General features: G+C 33.6%; 2 protein-coding genes across 2 annotated transcripts in view; both read right to left on the bottom strand.

Moving 5' to 3' along the window:
- Positions 1 to 7,166: 7,166 nt before the first annotated feature.
- Smp_139100.2 (hypothetical protein) overlaps positions 7,167 to 26,475 on the bottom strand; it is a gene marked incomplete at both ends in the record, with an annotated part of 84,787 nt that continues 65,478 nt past the window's right edge. Inside the window, 5 exons of the mRNA XM_018800077.1 lie at positions 7,167 to 7,228; positions 12,243 to 12,351; positions 14,225 to 14,458; positions 24,579 to 24,825; positions 25,845 to 25,981. Of these exons, the coding sequence (XP_018653926.1) occupies positions 7,167 to 7,228; positions 12,243 to 12,351; positions 14,225 to 14,458; positions 24,579 to 24,825; positions 25,845 to 25,981 (789 nt within the window). The remainder of the gene's footprint in view (positions 7,229 to 12,242; positions 12,352 to 14,224; positions 14,459 to 24,578; positions 24,826 to 25,844; positions 25,982 to 26,475) is intronic.
- Smp_114540 (hypothetical protein) lies at positions 18,301 to 19,131 on the bottom strand (the record flags this gene model as incomplete). Its single annotated transcript, XM_018800078.1, has 1 exon — positions 18,301 to 19,131. Exon 1 carries the CDS (start codon positions 18,700 to 18,702, stop codon positions 18,301 to 18,303), a length of 402 nt encoding a protein of 133 aa, XP_018653927.1. The 5' UTR covers positions 18,703 to 19,131.

Below are 26,475 nucleotides of genomic sequence, written 5' to 3'. Positions count from 1 at the left end.
AATAATATTATTCAGTGGACGAATATTTTTATAAGGTTCAACTCAAAGTTCGTTTTCAGTTCGCGTTAACAACTAGATTGCTACTTTTAGAATACTTGGGGAAGGTAATTTCACGTTATTTATTAAAGATTGATCAAAATTACAGTATAATGCCAGAAAAAAGTATTTTTCATTTGTAAAAAATTGTTAAATTCTTAATTATCAGAAGGGGTTTTTGTGGAGATTTAGTAGTTTCATAGTTGAAAGCGTGAAGTGGAGTTCAAAACAGGTCTGTTATGAGACAGGAACTCACTGAAGATAATTGGTGAACGATTGCTCAACTTTGTGGATTGGTTGGAGTTAGACATAAACACCATCCGATGCTGGCTCAGTGGTCTATCGGTTAAGTGCTCTGGAGCGAGACTGGTAGGTCCTGGGTTCGAACCTCGGGGGACGAGGCCGTAGATGCGCACTGCTGAGGAGTCCCACAGTAAGACAAAACGGTCGTCTAGTGCTTCCAGGTTTTCCTTGGTGGTCTAGCTTCAATTGACCCACGCTTTCAACTATGAAAATTCTTAATTCACAATACTAATTGATGATCATTGGAAACTAGAGAGCACTGAATAACTGCTTCTTTCTAGTATAGGACTACTTCTATACTAGTAATAATATTCCGTTTATTATAGGACTAATTTAGAGAAGTTCCTATTGAGAATCCATGAATAGTGGAGTCGAACCATGTCAAGTATGAGCCATCTTTTGATAGAAGAGTATTAAAGATGAGTGATCAATATAGAGAATTAATTGGAGTCAGACATATAAATGACTGGATGACGGCTTAGTCATCCAAATGTTTAGCACTCGTTGCAAGAAATAAATATTCTTAGCTAGATCACTAAGAGGGTTGTGGATGTTTATTGCTGAGAAATACCAAACTGGGATGAAACAACTATCCACTGATTCCTAGTTTTCAGAGGTTGTCTAATTAAAATCCATTCGGAATATGAACCATGAAAAGTCAATTGATTTTCACTCAATGAAACTTAATAACAATTAAACAGATGGAAATAATAACGTTCTTTGCATTTTTTTCATTTTTACAACCACTTTAGCTGAATATTAACCATTAACTCTTTTTAAAGTCTTTTTAAGTCAGGTTAAAATGTTTTAAATAATTATTACACCCTTAACCCGAATGGGTTTTCGATAGTTTAATGGTGAAATTTTGATCAAGTGGAATAGTGATATCATTATTATTTCTTAGAGCTGATAGTATTAATGGTGTATTCCATGAATACTGGAGAGTAAAAATATTAAGGAAAAAAAATCAATTTCATTGCATTTTGAGACAACATAGCAGCAGTTTAAGCAGAGATGGATAGTGGATTAAGGCTATATCGAGGCAATACGCACAGTATGCACATATGCCAATCAGAGACTGACCAGTTGCAGTCCTAAACATCAGTCGGAAGATTCAAACAAACAATACAAAATGAGTTTATAGCAGCAGTTTGTTGTACAGAAACAATTTCACTTATGAAATCGTATCATGTTTATGTGTTGAAATCAGTTATTTTTATTTTTTTTTTAAAAAAAAGATCATTTCTCTCCAGGTATTTTTCTAAAATAAACGTGTGTTTAATCAGTTTGAACATGTAAGAAAAATGAGTTGATCGTTCGCCGCTCATTAATATGTTCAATAACCAACTTCATTCGTGACAGAAGAGACTGATGTACAGCAAAACATTTACCAAATTATCAAGGATAAGTTTACTTCACGCCCATTTTATTTACAGTTCAAGATAAACATCGAATTCCACTTCTTTCTACAAAATAGCATATCTTTTTCTAAAGTATGTTTATTGGTTTTTCCTAGTATTATTTACTGATCTAAAAACATCCACAAAGCTGGAGCTATGCTAGTTTCATGACATACTTATATTGCTTTTATGCAGCTTCCTAAAAACAACTCTATATTTACAAGCCCGATGACTGTTACAGTATTGTAAAACTGTTTTACTTCAAAATGCTTTCATCGATGATCATTCATTTAACCTGAATAATATCCTTTAAAAAATTTCGTAACCAATATTCATTGGAATAATCTATGTAAATTCATTGTCTATTTTACCTGCTATTCAATATAACTAATGCGTCTATTTATTCGACCATCGATTACTTGATATCAGTTTGTAATTTATCGTAATAATCAGATTCGGTTCGGATTTGTGTAGTAAGGACAGAAGACCTATGGCCTATGTTATTCCTTTTCAAATATGCTTCTATGAGTGCCTAGTTTTCTCTTGAATGAGTCTGTAAGCTCTCGACATTGGATGTTGACCACATTAGTTTTAATGGACTCACCTAGCTGAAGGCGCTCGGTCATGCATCCGCACCAGATCACGAGTGGGAACGCTGTGCTCAACTTCTTCTGCGATCGCTAGCCAGTTTATATCAGTCACTTCTTGATATATTGATATCAGATATATCTTCGAACCTCCTCTCTTCTGACTTTTGATTTCACTGAGCGGGCACGATTCAATTATAGAAGGTGTTGCTGATTAAAGTGTTGTCAAACTACAATACCTGTGGCACCATCATTGGTGAGCCTAACGTGATCTGGGGATTCATTTACCGCTACAATTTCATCTCTTAAAATCATTCATCCTAATTTTTTTAAACGTTGTACTCCGTTTTGTTACAACCAGATCATGACAGTAAATCGATCGGTACGCTTTGCATTTTTAGGATACATTTTATATATTAAGTACTGGTCCGTATATTTGGATTAGAACCATTGTTTATGTGAGAGTTAGTGAAATTGTCCATTAGTCTTGAAAGATATAAGCTAAGTAGTGTTTGAAATTATAATTTCGTAACTCTGCGATAAATGTTTGAACTACTAAGATATCTGTCTTCTTTGTGTTTTCACTGAATTATTTACATAGCAAACTAATATAAAAATTATTCAGATTTGTTGAAAGGTCAAGGTCAAGAGATCATGAAGAAAATGATCATTATAAATTTCTAGACTTATTCATCAATTCAATAAATGTTCACATTGTGAACAAAAAGAAGTATTCATTAATCACAAGACTGGTTGATATATTTTAAATGGTAATCTACATTCTAACTAGTGATTTTTGATCCACTTAATAAATAAGTGACTGGGATTCGAAACTTAGTATCTAAATAGAAGAAGTGGAACTGTAGTGAACAAAGAGACGAGCGAGGAGAATCAAATGTATTCGATACGAAAAATTACAGCATATCTCAGTAAAATCTGACAACCATACTTACTTACGCCTGTTACCCCTCGTCGAGGAGCATAGGCCGCTCATCAGCATTCTCCATCCAACTCTGTCCTGAGCCTTCCTTTCCAGTTCTTTCCAGTTGTTATTCATCCTTTTCATATCTGCTTCTATTTCCCGGCGTGATGTGTTCTTTGGCCTTCCTCTTTTTCGCTTCCCTTCCGGATTCCAAGTTAGGGATTGCCTTGTAATGCACATTGGTGATTTCCTTAATGTATGTCCGATCCACTCCCAACGTCTTTTCCTAATTTCCTCTTCAGCTGGAAGCTGGTTTGTCCTCTCCCACAGAAGTCTGTTGCTGATAGTATCCGGCCATACAGTAAACAGTTAATTTGCAAACTATCAATCAATCGTCTCAATCTTGACTGTTCCTCCTACAAATATCAGTTCATAGTTTTCGATTATTATTGCTCATGCATTTTCGCACCAATCGTGTTTCGCTTCCGTTCTATCTTTGTCGATCTTCTGCTGAAATAAATTCTCTGCCTGACTATCGTCATATACTACTTATGTGGATGTAGGTAGTTCACACCACAGAACATTTAAACCGATAAAATACAGACAACCTTTAAGGTTACGACCTTAATGTTAGTCAAGCTTTCAGTTAAGACTTTATTCGTTAATTACTAAGTTAATACTAAGTTAATCAAATAACAGTCTTTTCGATACTAATAAAATAAGTGTTAAGACGAGTAACCTAAGCTGACAAAACAATCCAAGTTTATTTACAAGAAACTCTACATAACTATTCTACTAAATTGTTCTTTTTCTTCTAATTCAATTGAATAAGAAACAAATAATGATTGAAAACAGTAAAGAAAATGACCTTGATTTCAGAAGGACGGGGGTTTTTCTTTTCACAAAAATTTAATATTATTTAACCATGACTATGACTTATCAAGTAATGTCAATAAGGGTCAGATAGAATTAAATTAAATGAGTGAATTCATTATGTAATCATTATTGTTAATTTTTATTTTGTTTTATTTTTTTCTTCATAAAAATATATTTATCCCCCCTAATCAATCTTGGTTACATCCCCATTAAATAAGAATAATATTTGTTTTCCTTACAAATTAGGTCATTCGGCATAATTATCATTGATTTTAATAAAGTAACATTCAATTTATTTAGAACTATGCAATTGTTTCTGCAGTTTTCAAGTGATGGAATAATTCAGGTAACATATAAGTTAGAGATTAATGATTCTTTTTCTTTTCTTCTCAAGAGAGAACTTTTTTGTGACTCCTTCTTTATATATCGATGTATGTACTCAATGTACTCTGTACCATGTCATGTTTACTAATTCCTACTATAATGTGGTCAAGGATATTAAGTGAATAGTTAGTATTATAAAATTTAGATTTTCCATAGATATTGCCCTTGATTATGCCTATTTTGGTTTTCCAAATTATTTTGTTCATCTAACAAAGTTATTTAGTAAGTTGAAAGACTTTTTAACAAAACTAGTGAACTAGAATAGTTGGGTAAGGATCGATAAAGTCAGTCTGTTTCATGAGATTGTCAGGAAAACCAAAATAAAGTGGGGTTTAATGAAACTATCCAGTATGGTTGAAAAGAGACAGAGATAGATCCACAAGAAACTTCGTAACTGATCACTTTTTAAACACATGTCAGTCGGTCAAAACAGACTCCAGGTTCACTGTAGTTTACGGGATGAAAACAAAAGGACCAAAGATGGTAGTGAAAGTAAAATATGATTGGCCACGGAGCGTGGACAAACAGGCACAGCCTTATGACGATCAAGTATTTGATTTCCTTTTTCTCTCATTGATTTCTACTCCGGGCTCACTAAGAGTGGCTGTTTGTAATTGTGTTGAATAAAGTATTGTCTATTCTATACTCTGGTTCTCTATTTCGCGTTGTGAATCCTGGATCAGTGATAACGTGGCTAGTCTCATCATATCAACGTATTGTCGTAGTGTACGTGAGAGTGAGAGGAAATATTTAAAAAATATCCGTTATATCATCAAAGGCCTTCTATCTTCTTAGTATTGCCGAGGCCTTAGCTTTAGACTCGAAAAAGTTAAAAATATACATGAAAACGAAACTTATTCAGCCTCTTTTATTGTCATGCCCTTGACCTCTAGTTTCACAAAGCTATTATCCTATCATTCTTCTTTATTATTTTTTCCACTAATTGATCTACTTATTTCGTTTTCTTATCCGATCTCATTACATCTCCCTCCAATCACAACATTTCATCATATCATATTGTGCAAATCTTTTCATAATTATTCTCCTAATAAGTATAACATGCTTGAAAAACTTTGTTTTTAATAAAAATATTATTTACGCAGTTTAAATCTTGAGCTGATCCTAGCTATATTACCAAAGAAAACTCAGGAGCACTGGATGACCGTTTCGTTTTAGTGTGGGACCCCTCGTCAGTGTACCCGAATGACCCCAGAACACATCATCATCGGTCTCACCCCAGTAAACTAAGCCTCTAGATTAATGATCTGGTATTTGACAGTATTAATATCTAACCTCAATCAATCCACGGTTTTAAGAACAGTTCGTGATTTACACTGCGAAAATTTTGTAACCTTCACAGATCTTCTGTAGTACTGAAAATATTATTGTTTATATTCGTAAAAAGGTATGTGTTTTGTGATCGGATAACTTCGAGAATAAATCCACAGAAAAAACTCTTCACTGAACCAATTTTTCTTGTTTTGTGTCTCAGTCGGTGCATTCCATTTAATTCATCGAAATCTAAACAGTTAATAGTGTCTATTCACGATCCTCCCATATGATCTTCAGATGACGTGATGAGAGTTGAGCATTCAGACCAGTGAGATTGCACTCGATCATTTACATTCCTCGTTCCACTCGATTCACCATTATTCGTAGCTGTTTGTGAGTAATCATCTCACACCCAAAGTGGTTGTTCTCCATTGGCCACAACATACCACCACAACTTCGTGAGTTACCTTTCTAATCAGAATGGGGATTTGTGGACATTGTAATAATTTTGATAGTTGAATTCATGAGTCTATATAAGCCAGAATACCACTAAAAAACTGGAAGCACTAGACGGACGTTTCGTTCCAGTATAGGACTCGTCAGCAGTGTGCACCTATTAAAATTACTACAATCTCCACAAATCCTCATTCTGATAATAATCATCGTATGCTCACTAGTGACTAGCTTTAAGATGGATTCCTTAGAGTTCTAGTGAGAAGCCGTGACTGGTGGAGTCCAATCTGTGTCGGGTGGAGATCGTTATCCACTTCAGACAATTGATGATTGGTTGCACAAGATCATGGATCGATTGAAGTTAGACATTACCACGGTTGGATTTTGGCTCAGTGGTCTTGGGGTTAAGCTTTTGTGCGTGAGACCGAATGTCTTGGATTGGAGTTTGGCGTGAGGGATCTTGGATACGCACTTCTGAGAAATCCCGTAATAAGAGTTTACTGACTTCCAGTTCTTCTAGTTTTCCGATGGTGGTCTAGCTTATATTGAGTTATGAATTCAACTATCAAAATTACTACGATCACAAATCCCCATTCTGATAACTTTATAATCTCTATGGTATCGATAAGACACAAAAGATTTAAAGTCGTTTACCTGTTGATAATTTAAAAATAGTTTTGAAATGTTCTCATCGTGTTTATTATTACTATCAAACATCGTCTAACTAATGATGAACAAAGCATCAATAGTTAATAATTATCAATAAACGAACAATCTCAAAATTATTGAGATTTCCCAAAGCCATAACCAATAGTAGGCTTAAACCGGATTTATATGTTTAGAAGGATATTATGATCAGTGCATTAATTAACTACATCACAAAATAAGCTTTAGAAAAATAACGAACAAATAACTAGTAACATTTACATAGGATTAAAGCAAAAATGCATCTAATTTTGTCATGGTATGTTGTCTAAATGTTTTTTCTAACTCGTCTATAAACGAAAAGAACATACTTTATAGTAGGGAAAATGAAGTAATGTTGTACGTTATTTCTCATATTTTGGGTTATCTGTAGAAATTAATTCGTAAAGGATTGAAATCAGCTAGAAAACATGAAATAGTGGTCAAATATTTTGCTACAGTTTTTAAATTCTCAGAATAGTATATCAACAACTATACCAGGAATCGAACTAGTGTTAAGTTAATCTTTATTGTGTGCAAAAGGGGTAAGAAAAATTTGTGGTGTTTATTGTAGTTGGTTATGAATAATCTTCAGTTGAAAGATACTAGAATCACCTTCCATCGTCCACAATGACTCCATTAACTGTTGTTCCATATTTTGTGTTGATAGAACAAGTTCGAATGTATAAAATCTATTCATTTGTAGAAATGCTTGAAGTATTAGAGCGATAAGTATATTACTGGGTGAATGATTAGTTAAAGCCAAATCCATTTGGTTTGTTTATGTGTATATTAACCTTATATACATTTTGAAAACTTGGTCATTAAAGAATGATGAAATAATGTTGAGTAACTACAGTGAAGTTTAGTATTGTATGGACACCCAGGATCAATTATTAAGTATGAAACATCTGAATCCTGTGTGAAATGATTTAGCCTCAGTATTACCAGTTTGTCTGTCATTGGATTAATCGTTATCATTGTAATTTATCTTTCTGTATACCTTATAGCCTAATATTAATAATATTCATGAAAAATGTAAAGATACGGTATTTTGACGGGATTCGCAATTATAACCTAAAACATTACGAAAGTTCATTTAAATAGCTACTGCAAGTATGGTAAGTAGTATATGAATGTTTATCAAAAAAACGAGTTTTGCTATCCTAAAGGACAGTCTGAAAACTACTTGGTTAATGAAACTAACGTACATGTTCAGCAGATCTTGTGTTTAAATTATAACTAGAAGGCCATTGTTGTCCTTGTCTGACTTCAACTTTGGTTTAACTTTAAAAAATATAAAGGGCTTGGTGTTTACATATGGTGAGAATTTGACAATCTTTCAAAATAGATGAAGTTCCTAAAACCAGAAATATTTTAAGATTAAAACTCAAGAAATCAGGTATATGTAGAAGAAATCTTGATTTACAACTTTAGGTGGCTGAACGTGTACCAAAATGGCTTTCAATACGAATAATGTAAATGATCTACAAACAGATGTAAAATACCCACCTTAGTGCATTTCCAAACATATTTGAAACTGATTATATGAATGATGTTAACTCAGTTTTGAGGGTGGTATATAACAATTGTTCAGAACGAATACTGAGGTTTGTTGAAGCCAGCCATACAGATCCATGAATGCTCAAAAGCCATTTATACTAACATCGAACATGCTTTGCTAATAATAATTTATTATCAAGAGTGATGTGCTTTATATTGCTTTTATCCATTTTCTTTGTTTTTACTTATTTCCCAATTTGTCTAGTCTGACGTTTGTACTTGTCAGCAATGTTTTATGGACAAGTTTATGGATGAAAAGATTGCTGTTCGAAATGTATCGCGCTATTAGATTCGTTACATAGTTCTGATAAACTCGTCTTCTAATTAGATTGTTTAACCATTCAAAGAAATCAATAATAGAATGAAAGTTGTCAGGCAAATTGATTAGTTTATTGGGTGTTTTCAAAGCAGTTCATAATAACAATATCATTAAATATTTTAATACCATTAATAATAATAACAGTAATAATATTCATAATGGTCAGAATAGTAAAATACGTCCGTAACCTTTAAAAAAAAACGACTTAAAGACGAATGGATAATTAGCATAAACCAAGACACTGACAACATTGATAGAGCTTCAATCCTTATTCCAATGTCTTTATTTACTGACACACATACACACACACAACCTCATAAACTCAAACTCAATGGATGAAATAGATGACAAATACAGTAGTCCCATTAAATAAATGGTCAGCATATAAAGCTGTAATTTATTATTTGTTGATAATAGATCGCTTGGATTTATATATCTGCTGTATTTGTGTGACTTTGTTGACAAACTTACCTTTAGTGTACAGTGTAGGGAATAGGAAGATTGTTTCAATTAGCTGTGATAACATAACATTACATCAAAGATTGTAGATTAATGAATCCATTGAGTACAAAGAGTACCACAACAAATATAGGAAAGAGAATAGTAAATAGTAATAATGTCAGTAACAATAATAATAATAATAATAATAATAATAATAATAATAAAAACCACCCTTTAAAGCAATACGAATGACAAGCGATAAAGTTTTTAATTTAATTTTTATATATAAGAATATAAAATAAAAATTAAATAAGTTAGTACTATGCATAAAACAACAGGACAAAATTGAACATTCAAAAAAGTAAACAACCATACTGGAACATTGAATGGATTCATTAAATGATTACACCGATGATCATTTTTAAAAATCAATAATATACCATTTAGTTACTTTCATTATTATTATTATTATTATTAATGTGATTGTTGTTGTGCAATTATAGACTAGTTACATTCCAGTTTGTTTTAAATAATATGAGTATATGTGTGCTGGTATCATTTGGGCATTAGAAAAAAACAAAAAAAAAACAAAAGTTTTTAAGTGTGATGTAAAATTGGGTATTTGAAATGAAGAGTATTCATCGAATTGGATTCCTTATTGAGGCATAAGCTATTTCAATAGAAATAATGCGAAAAAGCACCGAAAAGAAATTGAAATAAACTGTTAAGCAATAATAATGCTAATAGTGTTAATAATAATAATGATAATAGCAGTTACTATTATGATTACTATTATCATTTTAATTACCAATAATCAGTGATAATAATCATAATATGAGAAAAATCAGAAAGAAATACGTTTGATAAATCCCCAGATTCCTTTACCCCTTCTAAAATGAAAACCAAAATGTATTTTGTAACAATGAAAATATGCTCCAGTTTGCAGCCTTTTTTCATTTTTTTTTTCTTAATTTTCAGAAACAGAAACGTCTAAATCTTCATTGATTGGATGTTCCACTGAATATTTTAGTGTCAATTCACGAATTTCGCCTAGGCATAGAGAAAAGTAAATGTAAAAGTAAAGTATTTTAAAAATCTCAATAAATTATTCAGAGATAGTTCTGTTAAACCATCTTTTTATTTAGCACTGAACAGCCGTTTCGTCCTATTATGGGACTCCTCAGCAGTGTGCATCTACGATCCCGCTGAGGAGTCCCATGATAGGACGAAACGGCTGTCCAGTGCTTCTAGGTTTTCCATGGTGGTCTAGCTTCAATTGACTCATGATCTCAACTCCATCTTTTTATTTATGCATTTCTGTCTTTCCCTATTCATGATTTCTAATTTATTTCTTCTCACTTTACAATAATTTCTGATCTTTAATTAAGCTGACAACATTCTTTTTGTTACACATTGTATTTACATGGCTTTTATCATTGAGTTGAGTATTTCGTTAGTTTTTGATATTCAATTGTACTAATGATTAATTTGAAGGCTCTCGGTTTTTTTGGTATAGGGCAAACTTAATTAAATCAGAATCTATAATTTAGTGAGAATATAAAAGGCTGGAAGCCATAAAACCATGTTTTATACGTGATTAAAAAAATTATGGATTCAAGAATGGGATAGATTGGAATTCATTGACAGTGTTTTCATATATCCGGCATTCACTGCAACACACCACGCTATCGGGGGGCAAAGTCGGACTTGCAGTTCCACGTAGTGCTCTCTGGATAATGGATGATCTCTTTCCCCATGAACTAACGCAAGCGGAGATCGAACTGACCAACCACTTTGCAGTCAGATGGCGATCGGGTTAATCACCCACTCTATCTTAATCTTGATGACATGAGAAGAGAAATCGATATGAATTGGGAGTGCTATTGAGGCACTGAAGAAAATGTTTCACTTGGTGTCTGAAAAGACTAGTCTGGAAGGGCCTATAAGGTCTGGCAGGGGTGGGCCAGGAAGTAAGCCATAAGCTGTGCCGTAACCAGTGCACAGTTTTCGACACTAAACCGGCTTATGGTAAGAGCGTGAAGTGAGCACATCGTCTATGACGACTTATCTACATACTGATAGGAATATTAGATATTCACTCAGTAAAAATGCTGCTGGGCTTGGGGCCTGGGGCGTTTGCGCCTATGCCTATGTGTATGTTGTGGAGTGTATGGGCCTAGGCATATGCATTCTATATGTGCATGTGTCGTATACTTGCGAGCGGAAACTTCTATGCGTATATGTATTTGTGAGGTGTATGGACTTGTCTGCTCTTTCTATAACTACATGTAAAGCAGACTAGCACCCGCTCATCTATGCTCACACTTATATCACTGTAATGTATGCCTTTCTGATATCCGCATTTGAATATATGCGTATGAAACATACTTGAAGATAGTTTCGACGTTTCTCCACTGTTGATTAACAATTGACATGAATTATCAAAATAAAGTTTATTAGTTTTATAATGGATACGTTAATATTTATAATGTTTCATTCAGGATAATATTACAGAAAGATACAACAGTTGAAAATCTACTTCACTCAGCTTCTAACCAAATGTCTCCAAATGCATAGCATTAAAATATAGTGGATACAATTTCGAGTCACTTAGAATAGAGGCCCAATTGGAACTTGATCAATAGAATTTAATCAATGCCAAAGGACTACAAAAAATGACATTGTTTATTATTTAGTGGTCAATCAATTGTAAACTGGTTCATAACTCTCTACGTTACAGCACATGTTTAAATCACCGGTTGACCTTATTTACTCACAATTTCTGAAAGCCACATTGTATTGTGCAACTATGTGACTTGTAATGATTTATCGATTAGTGAACTAACCCTTTGATTAAAGGATTAGGGTTCGAATGTGTTAACATGAAGTAAAGTATGTATTGTAAACTAGAGATCAATTGAAGAAATCCTTTAATCTGAATTTCACTAGAGTTGTTAGAAATTCCCAAGTTACTAATAACATTATTTAAAAATCTAACTTACCTGGACCTAGATCCAAGTCCCATTCAACATTATTGAATTTATTCATTCTGATTGGTCTATTTTTATCATATTTTTCTGGATGTTTAATTGTCGGCTCTAAAAGGTTAACCTATTTAATGTACAGTTAAAATGGAAAATAATCGACATTTTAAAAACAATATTCTTTATTGATTTATTTATTCAATAATATTTTATTACAAAAAAGAAACTCATGACGTCGATACGTAATTCCCGAACATATAGTCGACCCTGGTCAGTTAATGCTACGAGAATCATTCTTCAATATTATCTACAAAGTCAAAAGAACTTTCTCAAAGAAAGTTCGGTTTAAAAACTTGTACACTGTTATAGTTTTGACAGACCATTACTACATATCTAATCTCTGTGTACAAAAGAGTCATGTTCCATCCACTATTCTACGATGATCTTAGTACCTGCTTGTATTTTAACAAATTGTTAACGCTAATTACCATCTTGTTGTTCACGTTAATATTTTTAAAATAGACAATTATTTTTCGCATATTTTTTTATAGATTGTTATTATTTACTACTTGTAAGATTATTACATAATCTGAAAACTATCCATACTTTTTGATTATATAGTTGAGATCATGGTTCAATTGAAGCTAGACCACCATGGAAAACCTGGAAGTACTGGATGGCCGTTTCGTCCTATTGTGGGACTCCTCAGCAGTGCGCATCCACGATCCTACCTCGGGAGATCCGAACCCAGGACCTACCAGTCCAGTGCTTCCAGATTTTCCATGGTGGTCTAGCTTCAATTGACTCATGATCTCAACTATATAAAATTACTAAAATCTCCACAAAACCCCCTTCTGACACTTTTTGATTACTTTATTAGAAATGATGCAATACCTGTTTATTTTTTGTTAGATTATTATCATATTCTGCACCAGAGAAAGTTCAGTTACCTTTGATAACTTTTTTTCAATGTAATGAAACTCCTCTATTTGATATTAAACTACCATGTAAAATATTATATTCGAAAAGATAATTTTCTACATTGAGACATCTTTAATCGTGGTATTATTTCACTTAAATCATGAACCGATGAACGTTAGGACACCATTGAAAATCTGGAAGCACTAGAGGAGTCCCACATTAGTACGAAACGGCCATCCAGTGCTTTCAGGTTTTCAATGATGGCCTAGCTTAGATCAATTGATGAATTGAACTATGAAAATTCCGATTTTATCATATCTACAACTCTAGAACTAGAATGAGAATCAAAACACATTAGTTAGATAAGTGAATTGGAATTTCGGGTTCCTAACTTAACATTGTAGGGTTTGAGTTCCAATAAAAATAAAAATATACTTTAGGCGTTCAGATTATAGTGCATAGTCAAACCGTTATAAATAATATAACATGAGAAAAAGCTTGGAAGTCTTTTATATAACAAACTGAACATTTAAAATGAGACCGATATTGAATTACAAGCTGGCTTATAAGTTATACAAGACGATAATTTTTTAAAATACTGGTTATTTATGGTAATCATAGTTAGGAGATGTTCTATCATAGCTAATCAAGGGAAAGCTATTCGATATCATTTCGAATTACAAATGATCATAGTAGTGTCCTAAAAATGATGGGTAATAGTTTGAGACGAAGTCATTTTCATAATTGTAAATATACAGAGCTTCGACTTATATTTCTAGTCTCTTATCTTAAGTTTGGAGCCCAGGTACAGGAGATTTTTTGGGTGGAACTAGGAAGCGGTTGGAAAGTAAGGTTCAAGTATTCAAGTACCAAACATATCACTATTGTTAAGGCTAATATCTTACATGACCCAACTACGAGTATTTTTGTCAGTGGTTTCAAATAAAATCAATTAAATGGTTGATATTTGATAGGAAGTAGGGAAATAAAGTGAATTATTTTGAAGAAATTTGAAGAGAACAGGCATCAAAAACAGGAAGAATTTCAAAAGTTAAAGCAGTTAAAACTGAAAGTCTTACTTTAATTTTATCCTCTGCACTGACCGGAACTTGATCAACAACCATTAGACGTACACGACGATCAAATGTATTACGTACTTCAATTAATTGTTTAAATGTCATTGTAGCATTTTTCCCACTCGAACCGGTACCTTCACGATATTTGAATAATGGGCGATACAGTATTTTTATACCATTCTCAGCGCCTAAATGACAATTAAACTCTTCTCCTGGAGCGACAGCACGTATTTCAGACTAAGGAAATATTTAAGAACATCACATTTGTTTGTAGAAATCATTTAAACCAAAAACGGTGCAAATGAAACTTATAAAAATAATATGGGTTTATTATGTAAAAAACCAACTCTGCATGCTGCTCTTCTGGGCTTATTGACGGTCGCAGAGCCGGATAAAGGAGGAGAATTGGACATTGGGTTAGAAACTCAATCCAGTAGAAAACAATCTTGTTAAAAGAAATACTAACTAGAAATAAGTCATTTTAACCATTTCAACTCTGTCCACGTAGTTGAAGAGTCTTCATGTGGCAGAGTTATAAAACCTAACAGTAAAAGCGGAGATTCTTTGGAAATCACGATGCCTATTCCTATTCTAACAACCAGAACAATAATTAATATAGGTACGTGAAATGTCCGGACAATATGGTAGACCGGGAGGTTTGATCAAATAGTTGAAGAAATGAAAAAAAAAAACGCAAACTATCGGTACTTGAAATAAGTGAAGGCCATTGGACGGGAGCTAGATAGCAAAGATTAGCTCTGAGAGAGGTGCTATCGTACTCTGGTCATGGAGAGGACGATGCCTTTAACACACAAGAAGTTGTACTGACACCCTCCAAAGAAGCACGACAAGTACTTATAAGATAGGAATCTTATGGATCCAGGATCAACAAAGTGTCCTTCAAAACAAAGAAGGAGGGGATTACGATGAAAGTTATCCAGTGCGATGCACCCACCAATGAAAGCAATGAAGACGATCAAGATCAGTTTTACAAGGAGCTTCAGTCGATTGTAGAAAAGTGCTCAGGATATGACCTGGCCATCCTGATGGAAGACCTAAACACCAAGGCCGGAATGGACAATACCAGGTATGAAGATATCATGGGACGACATGGACTAAAAGAAAGGAACGAGAGTGGTGAGAAATTTGCAAACCTATGTGCCTTAGACAAGACGAATATAGATGGCATCATATTACCGCATAAACACATACACTAAGTTACATGGGTTTTATGGAAGATGTAAGATCAAGGAAAGGAAATGGTATGGCTCCAGATCACCACACGGTGGTGGTCAAGCTAAAACTGCAACTTAAAAAGCGCTGGACAACTGCACAAACAGCATTACAAATGTGTAATACAGCCTTCCCTCCAGATACTGACGAACTTAACGAATTCAGCATAGGTTTCAGAAACAGGTTTCCAGCCTTACAACATTTACTTAAAAAGCAAACCACTATGGAGAACAATAGGGAAGGGGTCGAAAAAGTGTTAACTTCAACATGCCAGAAGGTGCTGGACCGCAAGAAGAACCGAAATAAAGAATGGATCCACATCGAAACCCTGTTCAGGAGCATTAGAACTTGCACGCAGAAGCACGTGGAAGACCTAGCAACGAAAGCGGGAAAAGCTGCAAGAGAAAATATAAAATAACTATACGATACAACAAAAAACTATCTAGGAAATTTAGTAAAAGAGAGAGACAATTCAAGAATAAAGAAGCCAAGTCAATCACTGAGATCCAAGAGCAGCAGAACAGGTGGCTAGAGCACCTCAAAGAACTCTTGAGTAGGTCAGCTCCACTGAACCCATTGGACATCGAAACGGCACATAGACCTTACTGTGGGTGTTATCCAACCAACAATCGAAGAAATAAGCATACTCATCAGACAAATCAAGAGGGTAAAATCAGCAGGACTAGACAACACATCGGCTGAAGCACTTTAATCAGACATAGAGGTAACTACAAAGATGCTCTATGCTTTTTTCAGAAATATTCAGGAACAAGAACATGTTTCAACAGAATGGGAAGGGTACCAAAGAAAGGAGGTCTTGGCAAGTGTGAAAACTAAGGAGACATCACACTACTATCAGTACCAGGGAAAGTTACTGTTGAAATGAATGAGTTATTCAGTAACGTCGAGATCAACAGGTTAGATTTAGTAAGGATCGATCATGTACGGACCGAATTGAAACATTACTGATCACTGTTAGGCAATCAGTTGAGTAAAACTCATCACTATACATCAACCTCCTTTGCTGTGGAAAAGCACTTGACAGTGTCGATAGGAGAAGTTTATGGGACCTTTTTCGACACTATAGTGGGCCTGAGATCGTCACCAGAATACAGAATTTATGTGATGGACTACATCTCAATGTCGTGCATGGAGGACAGCTGACAGATGCATTCTAAATGAAGATCCATATCAAACAAGGCTGTCTAAGCTCTCATTTTTGTTTTCTTCTAGTGGTTGCCTGGATTATGAAGACACCCACATCTCAGGGGAAGCAAAAATACAATTAATGACTTGGATGAGGCTAGACGATTTGGACCTTGCAGATGGCTTAGCCCTTCTATCTCATAAAGAGCAACAAATACAGGTGAAAACAACCAATGTAGTAGAATCCTCTTCAGAAGTAGATTTTGACATTCACAAGGTAAAAAGCAAGATGGTGAAATACGACACGGTGAGCACCAATCCGATCAAACTTGATGAAGAAGCTCTGTAGAAGTTGGAAATATTCATTGATAAGTAAGAGAATCTGATGTACATGCGAAGGCACAGATTGGAAAAACAAGGGCAGCATTCCTATGATTGATGAACTTAAGGAACTTGAAAGAAATTATAGTTAACAAAGTCAGGGTCTTCAGTACAAGCGTCTGGACAGTTCTATCGTACAGAGCTGGAAGTTAGAGAACTTTCACAACCATAATTAAAAGTACAGGTGTTTGTAAACAGTTGTTCACGCAAGTTTCTACAGATTTGTTGGCTGGATATTATCAGCAACAGTCAACTGTGGGAGAGAACAAACCAGCTTCCGGGCGAAGGGGAAATTAAGAAAGTTGTTGGAGATGAATAGGACACATATCAAGGAAATCATAAAACCGCATTCCAAAGACTAAGGTGACTAAAGGAAATAAGACACACTGGATAGCACATTGTGGCAGGAATCGGAAGCAGGCATCAAAAGAATGAATAGCATTGACAAAAACTGAAAAGGAGAATGGAGGACAAAGTCGGTTAGAAAATCCTGGTTGCCAGCCCATGCCACACAGGGGTTAACAGGTTTGAATAAGTAAATAATGTAAGAACTAAAAGTAACCAATTATGGTTTAACATTTTGATCATAATGTCCGCTGCCACAACTAGGTGGGTGGTGATCTCTGATTGGCATGCGGAATTTCTATATGTACCGCATTGATAATTGCACAAGAGTAAGGTGCTTTGATTGATGACTACCTTACAAATAATTTCAAACAAGTTTGATAACTGGCAAGGTGGCTTTTATTCAGTGAGAGCGCTAATTACTACAGTTTCCTGCAAACCTACGGTAGCATATTCCAGTGATTTTTGTTTAAATCTTTAGTGACGAAGAATGCTATCCGCTCGTAAATAGTATTTATCTGTGAACAGTTGTAATGGCATGCAGTCATGACTCAAGGGAGTAAATGAAAGATTGGTCTATTTTGAGGGTATATTTTTCTCTGAGCTGGATGATTTAGTCATGTATAATTCATTGTCTCTCTCAACAACATCATCAGTAAACATCAATAGAAAGTGAGTTTTTGGAAGGTGATCAAAATAAACACATAAACAACGGTCAAAAATATATGGACAACAAGTAACCAAATTCTAAGTCAACAGAACAAACAGCTATTCACTTGTGGCGAAATTCTAAAAACTCACTTTCTATCGATGTTTACTGATAATGTTGTTGAGAGAGACAATGAATTATACATGACTAAATCATCCAGCTCAGAGAAAAATACACTTTCAAATTCCTCATCCTGAATTATAGATATTCTCCACCATCCCAGGATGACCTATGGTATTAGGTCTTCACAATAAAATATATGATATTAGGAATATAATTGATAATACCAATACAAATATGGTAACAAATGACTTACTTTGCCAATGAAAGTATTATCGGCATATATGTTAGTTGGACCAGCCAAGATAGAAAATTCCGTATTGTTCACGGCTGTCGCTTTCAAATAAGCATACAAAGAACGCTTTGGCACAGTTACGTATTCATAACGTGGTTGTAAATCTAACAACCCGACAGTGACACGATTGGGTTCGTTATCACACCGAATTATTGCAGGGGGTCGTGGGACCTCCAGCTGTATCGTTGCAACTGTTCCGACAGACGGCGTAGGTTGTTGTGGTGTAGGTAATAGTGCAGGTTGTGAATTCATTAAATTAGAAGTTCGATTTGTTAACAAAGGACTCTGAGAAGTGACGGAATTGAACAGCATACTTGATCCTAATGTACGTCTACTGATAGGTCTAGTGCTAGAGGAACGTAATCCAGTTGCATAAGTACTTTCAATACTACCACCGCGTTGCAGTGTTCCAGATGGTGTGATACCATCACGCTGAAAACAAAGTGAGAAATATAAACATTAATAAAAAAAATAGATTAGTTTCTATTCAATTACTTATTACTTTAACTTAGTATAATGATATAAAGCTCAGTTCGCGAGTCAAGTTGTTTATTTAGAGATAACAGTTTTAAATGTCAAGTAATCATAAAATTCATTCTATTTAATTGCAAATGACGGCTCCAATCTGTAATTACTAAAATCAGCTTGTATTAACCGGTTGTTCTACTACACAAAATATAAAACTTAATGATGACTAGCCTTTCCTCCTATGGGTTTTGTCAACGTTACTTTTATTTGCTGTCTTAATCGTTGAGGACTAATACAAAAGCTGATTTTATCTTACAACAAAAATGGTACAGAAATAGTCCTTCTAATACGGATACTATTAGAAAAACTGTTCAGTAAAAATTCGTTCATTTCTCTTATATTCAAAGTAAACGTTTAACTAAATCATTTCATCACTGTTTTCTAAAATGGTCACTATTCATACGTCGTGCAAATGTTTACAAAGATCGGGATTTTCATAATTACGGCTCATATATCACTACCGCATGAAATTGTTGTTGTTGAATTTTCAATGAGTATCCACTTAGATACTGTGCGAAGTGTAAGTAATCATTTAAGTGAATATTTAAGACCTGGTGTACATGGCATTTTCTTAGAGATCAATATTAAAGTAAACCAATGCGATGCATCTATCTACTTCATAATAATTCGTCTATTGGATTCAATTGTTTCTTCTCATTATGATTGATTCAAAATCATTCCAAACAATTAACCTAGTTTTCAGTCTGATAGAAGACTACATAAGCATAGTTATTACTGAATGTAAAAAAAATGTATTTCGATAATTAATAGGAGTGCGATAAAATGCTAAACATTTATATAGGAGGAGTTTATGAAGACTATCGAATTGTATAGTTTACATCAAGGAATGATCTAAGCTGGATAATTATTAGAAACTAGGAGGTACTGAACAACACTCAAGTAATATACATACACGAAAGCAGCTAGGAGTTGAAACTAGAACATTCAAGTTACGCGGTTAGGAATTAACCTTTAGACTTCCGAGTTAGTACATAACTGTTTTCATTTTTAATTTCAGTTTACATTCGTTGGTCAAACAGACATTGAACCAATAATAGTGGAGCAGTCACAAAACTATTGAAATTAAGAAGTGATAAAATTTTCAAGTTTTAATTCAACTATTCACAGATTCGTTAACATTATAGTTTTTATTGCAGGTTCATTAGTGTTAATGAATAGTATGTTACAATGAATTAAGCATTTGTTTAATAAGTCGAGTATTCAAATTCATTAGGTATTATTTACTTGAGTCTTCCAATTGATGTTTGGGACTGCGAATGATCATCTTCTTATCGGCATATGTGCATACTATGCGTATTGCCTCGATATAGCCTTAATTCACTAGCATTGTAAGCGAAGATGGATAGTGAGATGCAGGTATATCCAGTTGATGAGTACCAAATAGGACAAAACATGCGTCCTGGATTCCATTGCTAGCCGCTATCAATCTTTGTTTATAATTCAAGTATTCGGTTTCCAGACATTAATTAAGTGATAAGTTTGAAATTCAATCTAAGCATTTTGGTTAATCTACTTTGGGATTATCACTAGTTATCCTTTTCAACAGATATTACTCAAAGCTATGTAATTGATAAATCATTTTTTCTGATCAGCTAATAACCTTAATTACAGTTTTTTTATTCCGCTCATTAAATGATTAGGCGTGTATAAAAATACGTTACTTCATGAAGTTATAATCACGAACTTTGTATGAGTCGTAGTATTAATTAAAAGCTATAAGAGAATGAAAACATTATTTCATTTAATACGATCAGCTAACTTATTGAAACAAATATTATAAATAAGCAATATTGTGGTGTATGCTACTCATGTTGACAGATATAAGTAGTATGTAGCACCAATCTCGAGGTGGAACTTTTGCTAGCAGAAGATAGATAAGATTGAATTGAAAAGAACAGAAAGGGAAACAGAGAGCAATTGTAATAACAACAGAATTGAAAGAATCAGGAAGCATGTAAAAGACAACTGATGGAAGATGTCCAAATAAAATATTTATTGTATGGTTTCCATATTTTATTAAAGCTGTTAGACTAATTACGCTTTAACGTTAAGCCTCGCAAAAAAGTGACGTAATAATATATATTCTAATGAAGGATATACTTAAGTCAAATCAATCTTTTAATAGATCTAATTAAGAAAAATAATTATGCAATTTAACCATTGACTACTTATTAAGAATTACTTTGCCAACTCATTTGCCTGATATATATATACACCATTTTTATTCTCTATCATATTTATTGAGACTTCTTTATTTCGAATTCCTTCAAATAACACAAGCATTCCGTCATCCATATTATGCGATTTGCATGAGCTCTACGTATGGAAGAAATCTGTCCCAATTTTCTTTTTAATTATAACTTACACCGAATGTCATCACTATTTTCATTTTTGATTCGATTATATTTGAAAATCACCACATCTCGTAGAATTATTTCTGATATTCTCTTGAACTTTTCATTAGTTAATTATTTCTCGTATTATTTCACTTAATTCTCCTTACTATCTCCATGTTCTCAATCATTTGAATAGAAGCAGTAATTTTTATGAGATAACATTATTTAGATGATAACGGATCGTTAGTGAATTAGATCTACACCCCCTTACTGTATTTACTCACATCATATGCCAGTTACTCAGGTTCTGTTAAGACTAAACAAGGCTTGCTGAGGAGTGACAACTAGCATGAAATAGAGGCCCAGGGTTTTCTGTAAAATTAATTTTAATCATCTATTATTGAAATATAATTCACAAGATATCGAATCACTTAGACTAGTGGTTACATTGCAATTTGTACAATAGAATTTGATTAGCACTAAAGAATGAAACACATGAAATTGGTTACCAAACAGTAAACTGTCCTTATTTTAGCATTCATAACCAGAATATTAATATGAAAAGAAACTTTATGTATTGAATATAAATTTTAGCTTCTCAAATAATTGATCATTTGAATAGATTTGGCAGCAGAAAAAAGGCACTTCATTGAACAGAGTTTAAATATAACAATATTAAACCTTACTTAATCAGATATATACATCATACATTGAGATGATGGAGAAGATTTGTAGCTCAGGTGGATGAGTTTGATGGAGTTTTGTTCTCTTAGCTGGAGATACAACCAAAATAAAAAGCAAACAATGATAGGTTTAGGGTCAACAAGAACCAATCAATATCGAGGTCTACAGGACAAGCTGTGAGCCATATGTGGGGAAATTCGAACACTTCACTTCTACCTGAAATTTGTGCTAATGTCATCCAGAATAACGATAAAAGCTCCACGATTAAACCATCCAGCTCAGAGAACAAAACTCTATCAAAAACATCATACACTGTTTAGAGGACACAGTCAATCTATAAATAAATATTAATATGTAACAAATCGATTTTACTATTCATTACTAAAGATTAAAATAACTTCAATTTGGAATGTTTTTTAGATGAATAGAAAGTCAAATTCACGAGTCGATCTAAGGTCGACGACCATTGAAAACCTCGAAGCATTGGACAAACTTTGCGTCCTAATATGGGGTTTCTCAGCAGTAATCATCCACGCTCCCGCAAGTGGGATTCCATCCCAGAACCTTATGTCTCAGGCGCAAACGCTTAGCCTCTAGACCAATGAGCTGACATTCAACGGTGTTAATGTCTAAATCTAACCAATCCACGATGTTGTACGACCATCTTTCATTGTCTTCGGTGGATAACTGTCTCTTATTCCACACAGATTGAACTTCAGTGGTCACAGATTCGCACTAGAACTCCAGGATATCTAACTTGAAGCTAGTCACTAATGAACACATGATTAATATCAGTATGGGTATTACGGGGGCTTGTAAAATTTTCACAGTCGGAGTCACGAGCCAATCATAGATGCGCACTGCCAAGGAGTCGCATACTAGGACGAAACGGCCGTCCAGTGCTTTCAGGTTTTCACTGGTCGTCTAGCTTAGATCGACTCGTGAATTCAACTTTGACAATACTACTATCTCCACAAATCCCCATAATGAAATTGGAAAATGAATGATTGAATTTCAATGATTACTTTAAGGTAAGTCATTTCCATTGGGTCATCAGGAGTCGTGGAAAAACTTTTTATCCCTTTTACATAATCTTACATCTTATAGGTTTGTTTTTTTAAAAAAAACAGCATTTGAGAGAATTGAAAAGATAATAATTGAAATATTCAACTTATAATCAATCAAGTTGCCAGTCTGGACTTGGCTTTACCCTAATCCAATTTAGACAAATAAATAATATTAGTTAACTATGAAACATAAAAGTTAAATTCAAATGGAAGTATACAAAATTGTTTTGTACTTGACACATGAGTAATATTATCATCATTTCCATTTATAGTTTGGTATTATTTCAATTTCATGTTCGAAACTTTAAAATAGTTTATGAGCACACATTCTGACCCAATTAATGAGCTACAACTAGACAAATAACATCATCCAAAGTATATAATGAAACTCTACATAAACTACACATGTTTATACTTTTCTCAATCTGAAAGAGTAACTAACAAACATTCATCAAAAAACACAATTATCACATTATATAATGTAACAGTGTACAAGATCTGCACACCTGAGTTATAGTACGTATTGTTTCACGTGATTTCGATCTTGGATGTAGTTTATTTCGACGACCAAGAGATGAATGCAACGTAGTTGATGCCATACTATCACTTCGTCCAAGTGTAGAGCAATATTCAGTTGAATTGTCATAATATTCAGAAAGACGATCAGTCATTTCATATGAAATATTATCATTTAAACCACGCGTAAAATCGGGACGTTGCAATGGAGGTGTTTGATAAAATACAGCTGCATTGGCAGAAATACGTTTAGAATAAGTAGGAGTTGTACCAGCAGATGGTAGTCGAGATGTTTTTTCATTTAAATTAGATTTGTCTACACTTTGTAATTGACGACTAGAATCAGGCGATATGCTAATATGATGTAAAAAGACATACAGATGAGCATTGATGAACATCACCCGAATACGAAAATGTAGAAGTACAAGAAGAAGAAGAAGAAGAATGATGATGACGATGATGACAGTGTGGAACAAAACGGTGTTAGAAAAGGAGGTAAGTTATTAGAAATAAAGTGTTATACTTCAAATGTAAACAAAATTGTTGCCCATTTTGTTGGGAAAAAAAGAAGTGTTACTTCCTGACTTAGATTTTTAAAGGATTAGAAAGAAGCAATATGCAATCTCACAGAGATTCACGTGCATATACAAACACACTTTGTAATGCAAAATTAACAAATCATATATCACCATTTAAATTAAAGCATTAAATTGAATTTTCCCCAAGAAAAAGTCAATAGAAATCAGGTAAAGCGGAATAACACGGTTACAGTATATTTTTTTGGTTAAACAGTTTCAGTGATTAAGACTTGAGTTAGATATGTTAAAAAGGTGTCAATTTTGTTAGACTACTCTCCCTTACACACACACACATACAACGGTTAAGTTATTTAGCAATTTCATTAAAACGAGTTTAGAACCTAAATTATGTAATTACTCTGTCGCCTTAATTTATTCTCTTCCTTCAATAATACAAAAATCACTTTGTATTTTATTGATAGGAAAAAAAACTAAGGAAAAAGCATCAATAATTTTACCTCATTATCCATAGATCCAACACGATCGATTTCATTTATATTTGTTCCTGGTGTTCGATTAGATCGTTTAAATGCACCTAGTTTAGTGCATGATCGAGTATTTTTTCCTGTAGAAGATGCACCAGAGATTTGGTGTCCTGTTGATGCTGGTATTGTTGTTGTTGATGTCATTCCACCGGAACTGTAGCCTGTTGTTACACTTGTGGATGATATAGCATTGCGTGATATAGGGATTGCTGGAGAATGACTATATGTATATATGTATATACAATGAATGGAATTATCAAAAGAGTTGTGTAACAAAACATGAGCTATATTTGATTTAAAATTTATGTCATGCATGAATAGACTATGGAGTATTAAAGATTAGACATAATAATAGTACATGCTTAGATGTACTTTCCTACTGATTTTAATTAAACTTACATTTAACAGAAATCTCAACTTCTGGGTACCCAAGCTATAAAAACTCGGACCCAGAACTCATATGTCACCCATCTAAAAAGCTACGTCTTCGTACTAATTAGTTTCCGCATTTTTCTCGGGATTATTATTCTTCATAGACTAGTTTTTGCTCAAGATGCCAGGTCGTAACTTCTGGATAATACTCTTTTTCAATAAAGTTAATGATATAGAGGATGTTAATTGACGATTTATATATAAAGTATTTAGTTCGCTTCTCTTGTTGTTTAGACAGAATTTATTCCTCCTTAAAGTTTTCAGAAGTATCTAATACATTAGTGAAAACAAGGTAGTTTACATAGAACTATGACTAGAATCGCCGATGTTTTAGTATTGGTAAAGCTTTCCAAATAAATATAAGGTTTTCAATTTTAAAAACCAAACAAACTAGTATAGGATGGATGATTACTAGTTCCTTGATTGTTTTGTTGAACAGTTATGAAATTGTATTTAAAATGTATTAGTTTCGTCACGATCTGACGCTATAGTTTTCTCTTTTAGAAAGCAGTGGGTGAAAATTAATGAAAATAAACCAGGCTACTTACAAGTAGTTAAAAGTGTAATACATCAAAAAGGGTTATGCAATAAAGCCAATGTTAGCGTGCATGGAATATGATGATTAATTTCAATGTAAGTTTCCAAGATTGTCAATAATTATTAGAATATTTACGTTAAAAAATCATGCGTCTTTCGCAACACGGAAAGGAAAACATGAATAAGAAACACCAATAATGACGTGACGTTCAACACAAAACTATAGGTACACCAGAATAATTTTTATATTTGGAAAATAACTGTACTTACTCTCTACGAAAATGTACTCTTTGTATGCCTAAATGTGGAACTGTACCACCTATACCGGGTTGTGCAGTCGATAAAGTCATATAACGTGTTTCCCAATCTTCACCAGTAGCTTGTTGAACCATACCATAATAAACTATCTGTAATAATTATAAATAATTAAAAAAAATTAAACATCAGACTGTTATTTAGTTATTGGTATATTTGGACCATGGAATCCATGTTTGCACATATAATCCTGTTTATAATTAGTTTTTGGTTTTGTTTAGAGATAAATATAAACACCTGTATAAATTTAGACTGGTCAGTTGTGTAACTGATGTGATGATACGTAATAATTCGGACTGTTACATTATAAAGTTAGTTAAGACAACAAGAATTTCAACAAATTTTCAACACGACGTTCATATATTACAGCAAATTTTAAGGAGATTATATGAATTTAGTGGTGAAATTGCAAATTATGGGCTGCAATCCATAAAGAGTGAATAGTTACTACCCAGATTGATCCATAAATATTTACGATCAGTCCAGCTCCCATACCGCTCTTTCTAGCCTAACATATTTATTTCATGAATTCGAAGGTAATAACCTCTTATTTCTCTGAAGGACAGAGGAGGAGTAAGATATTTGA

This window comes from Schistosoma mansoni, chromosome W (assembly GCF_000237925.1).
Source record: "Schistosoma mansoni strain Puerto Rico chromosome W, complete genome".
Taxonomy (NCBI): Eukaryota; Metazoa; Platyhelminthes; class Trematoda; order Strigeidida; family Schistosomatidae; genus Schistosoma; species Schistosoma mansoni.
This window is presented reverse-complemented; position numbering and strand designations above follow the sequence as displayed.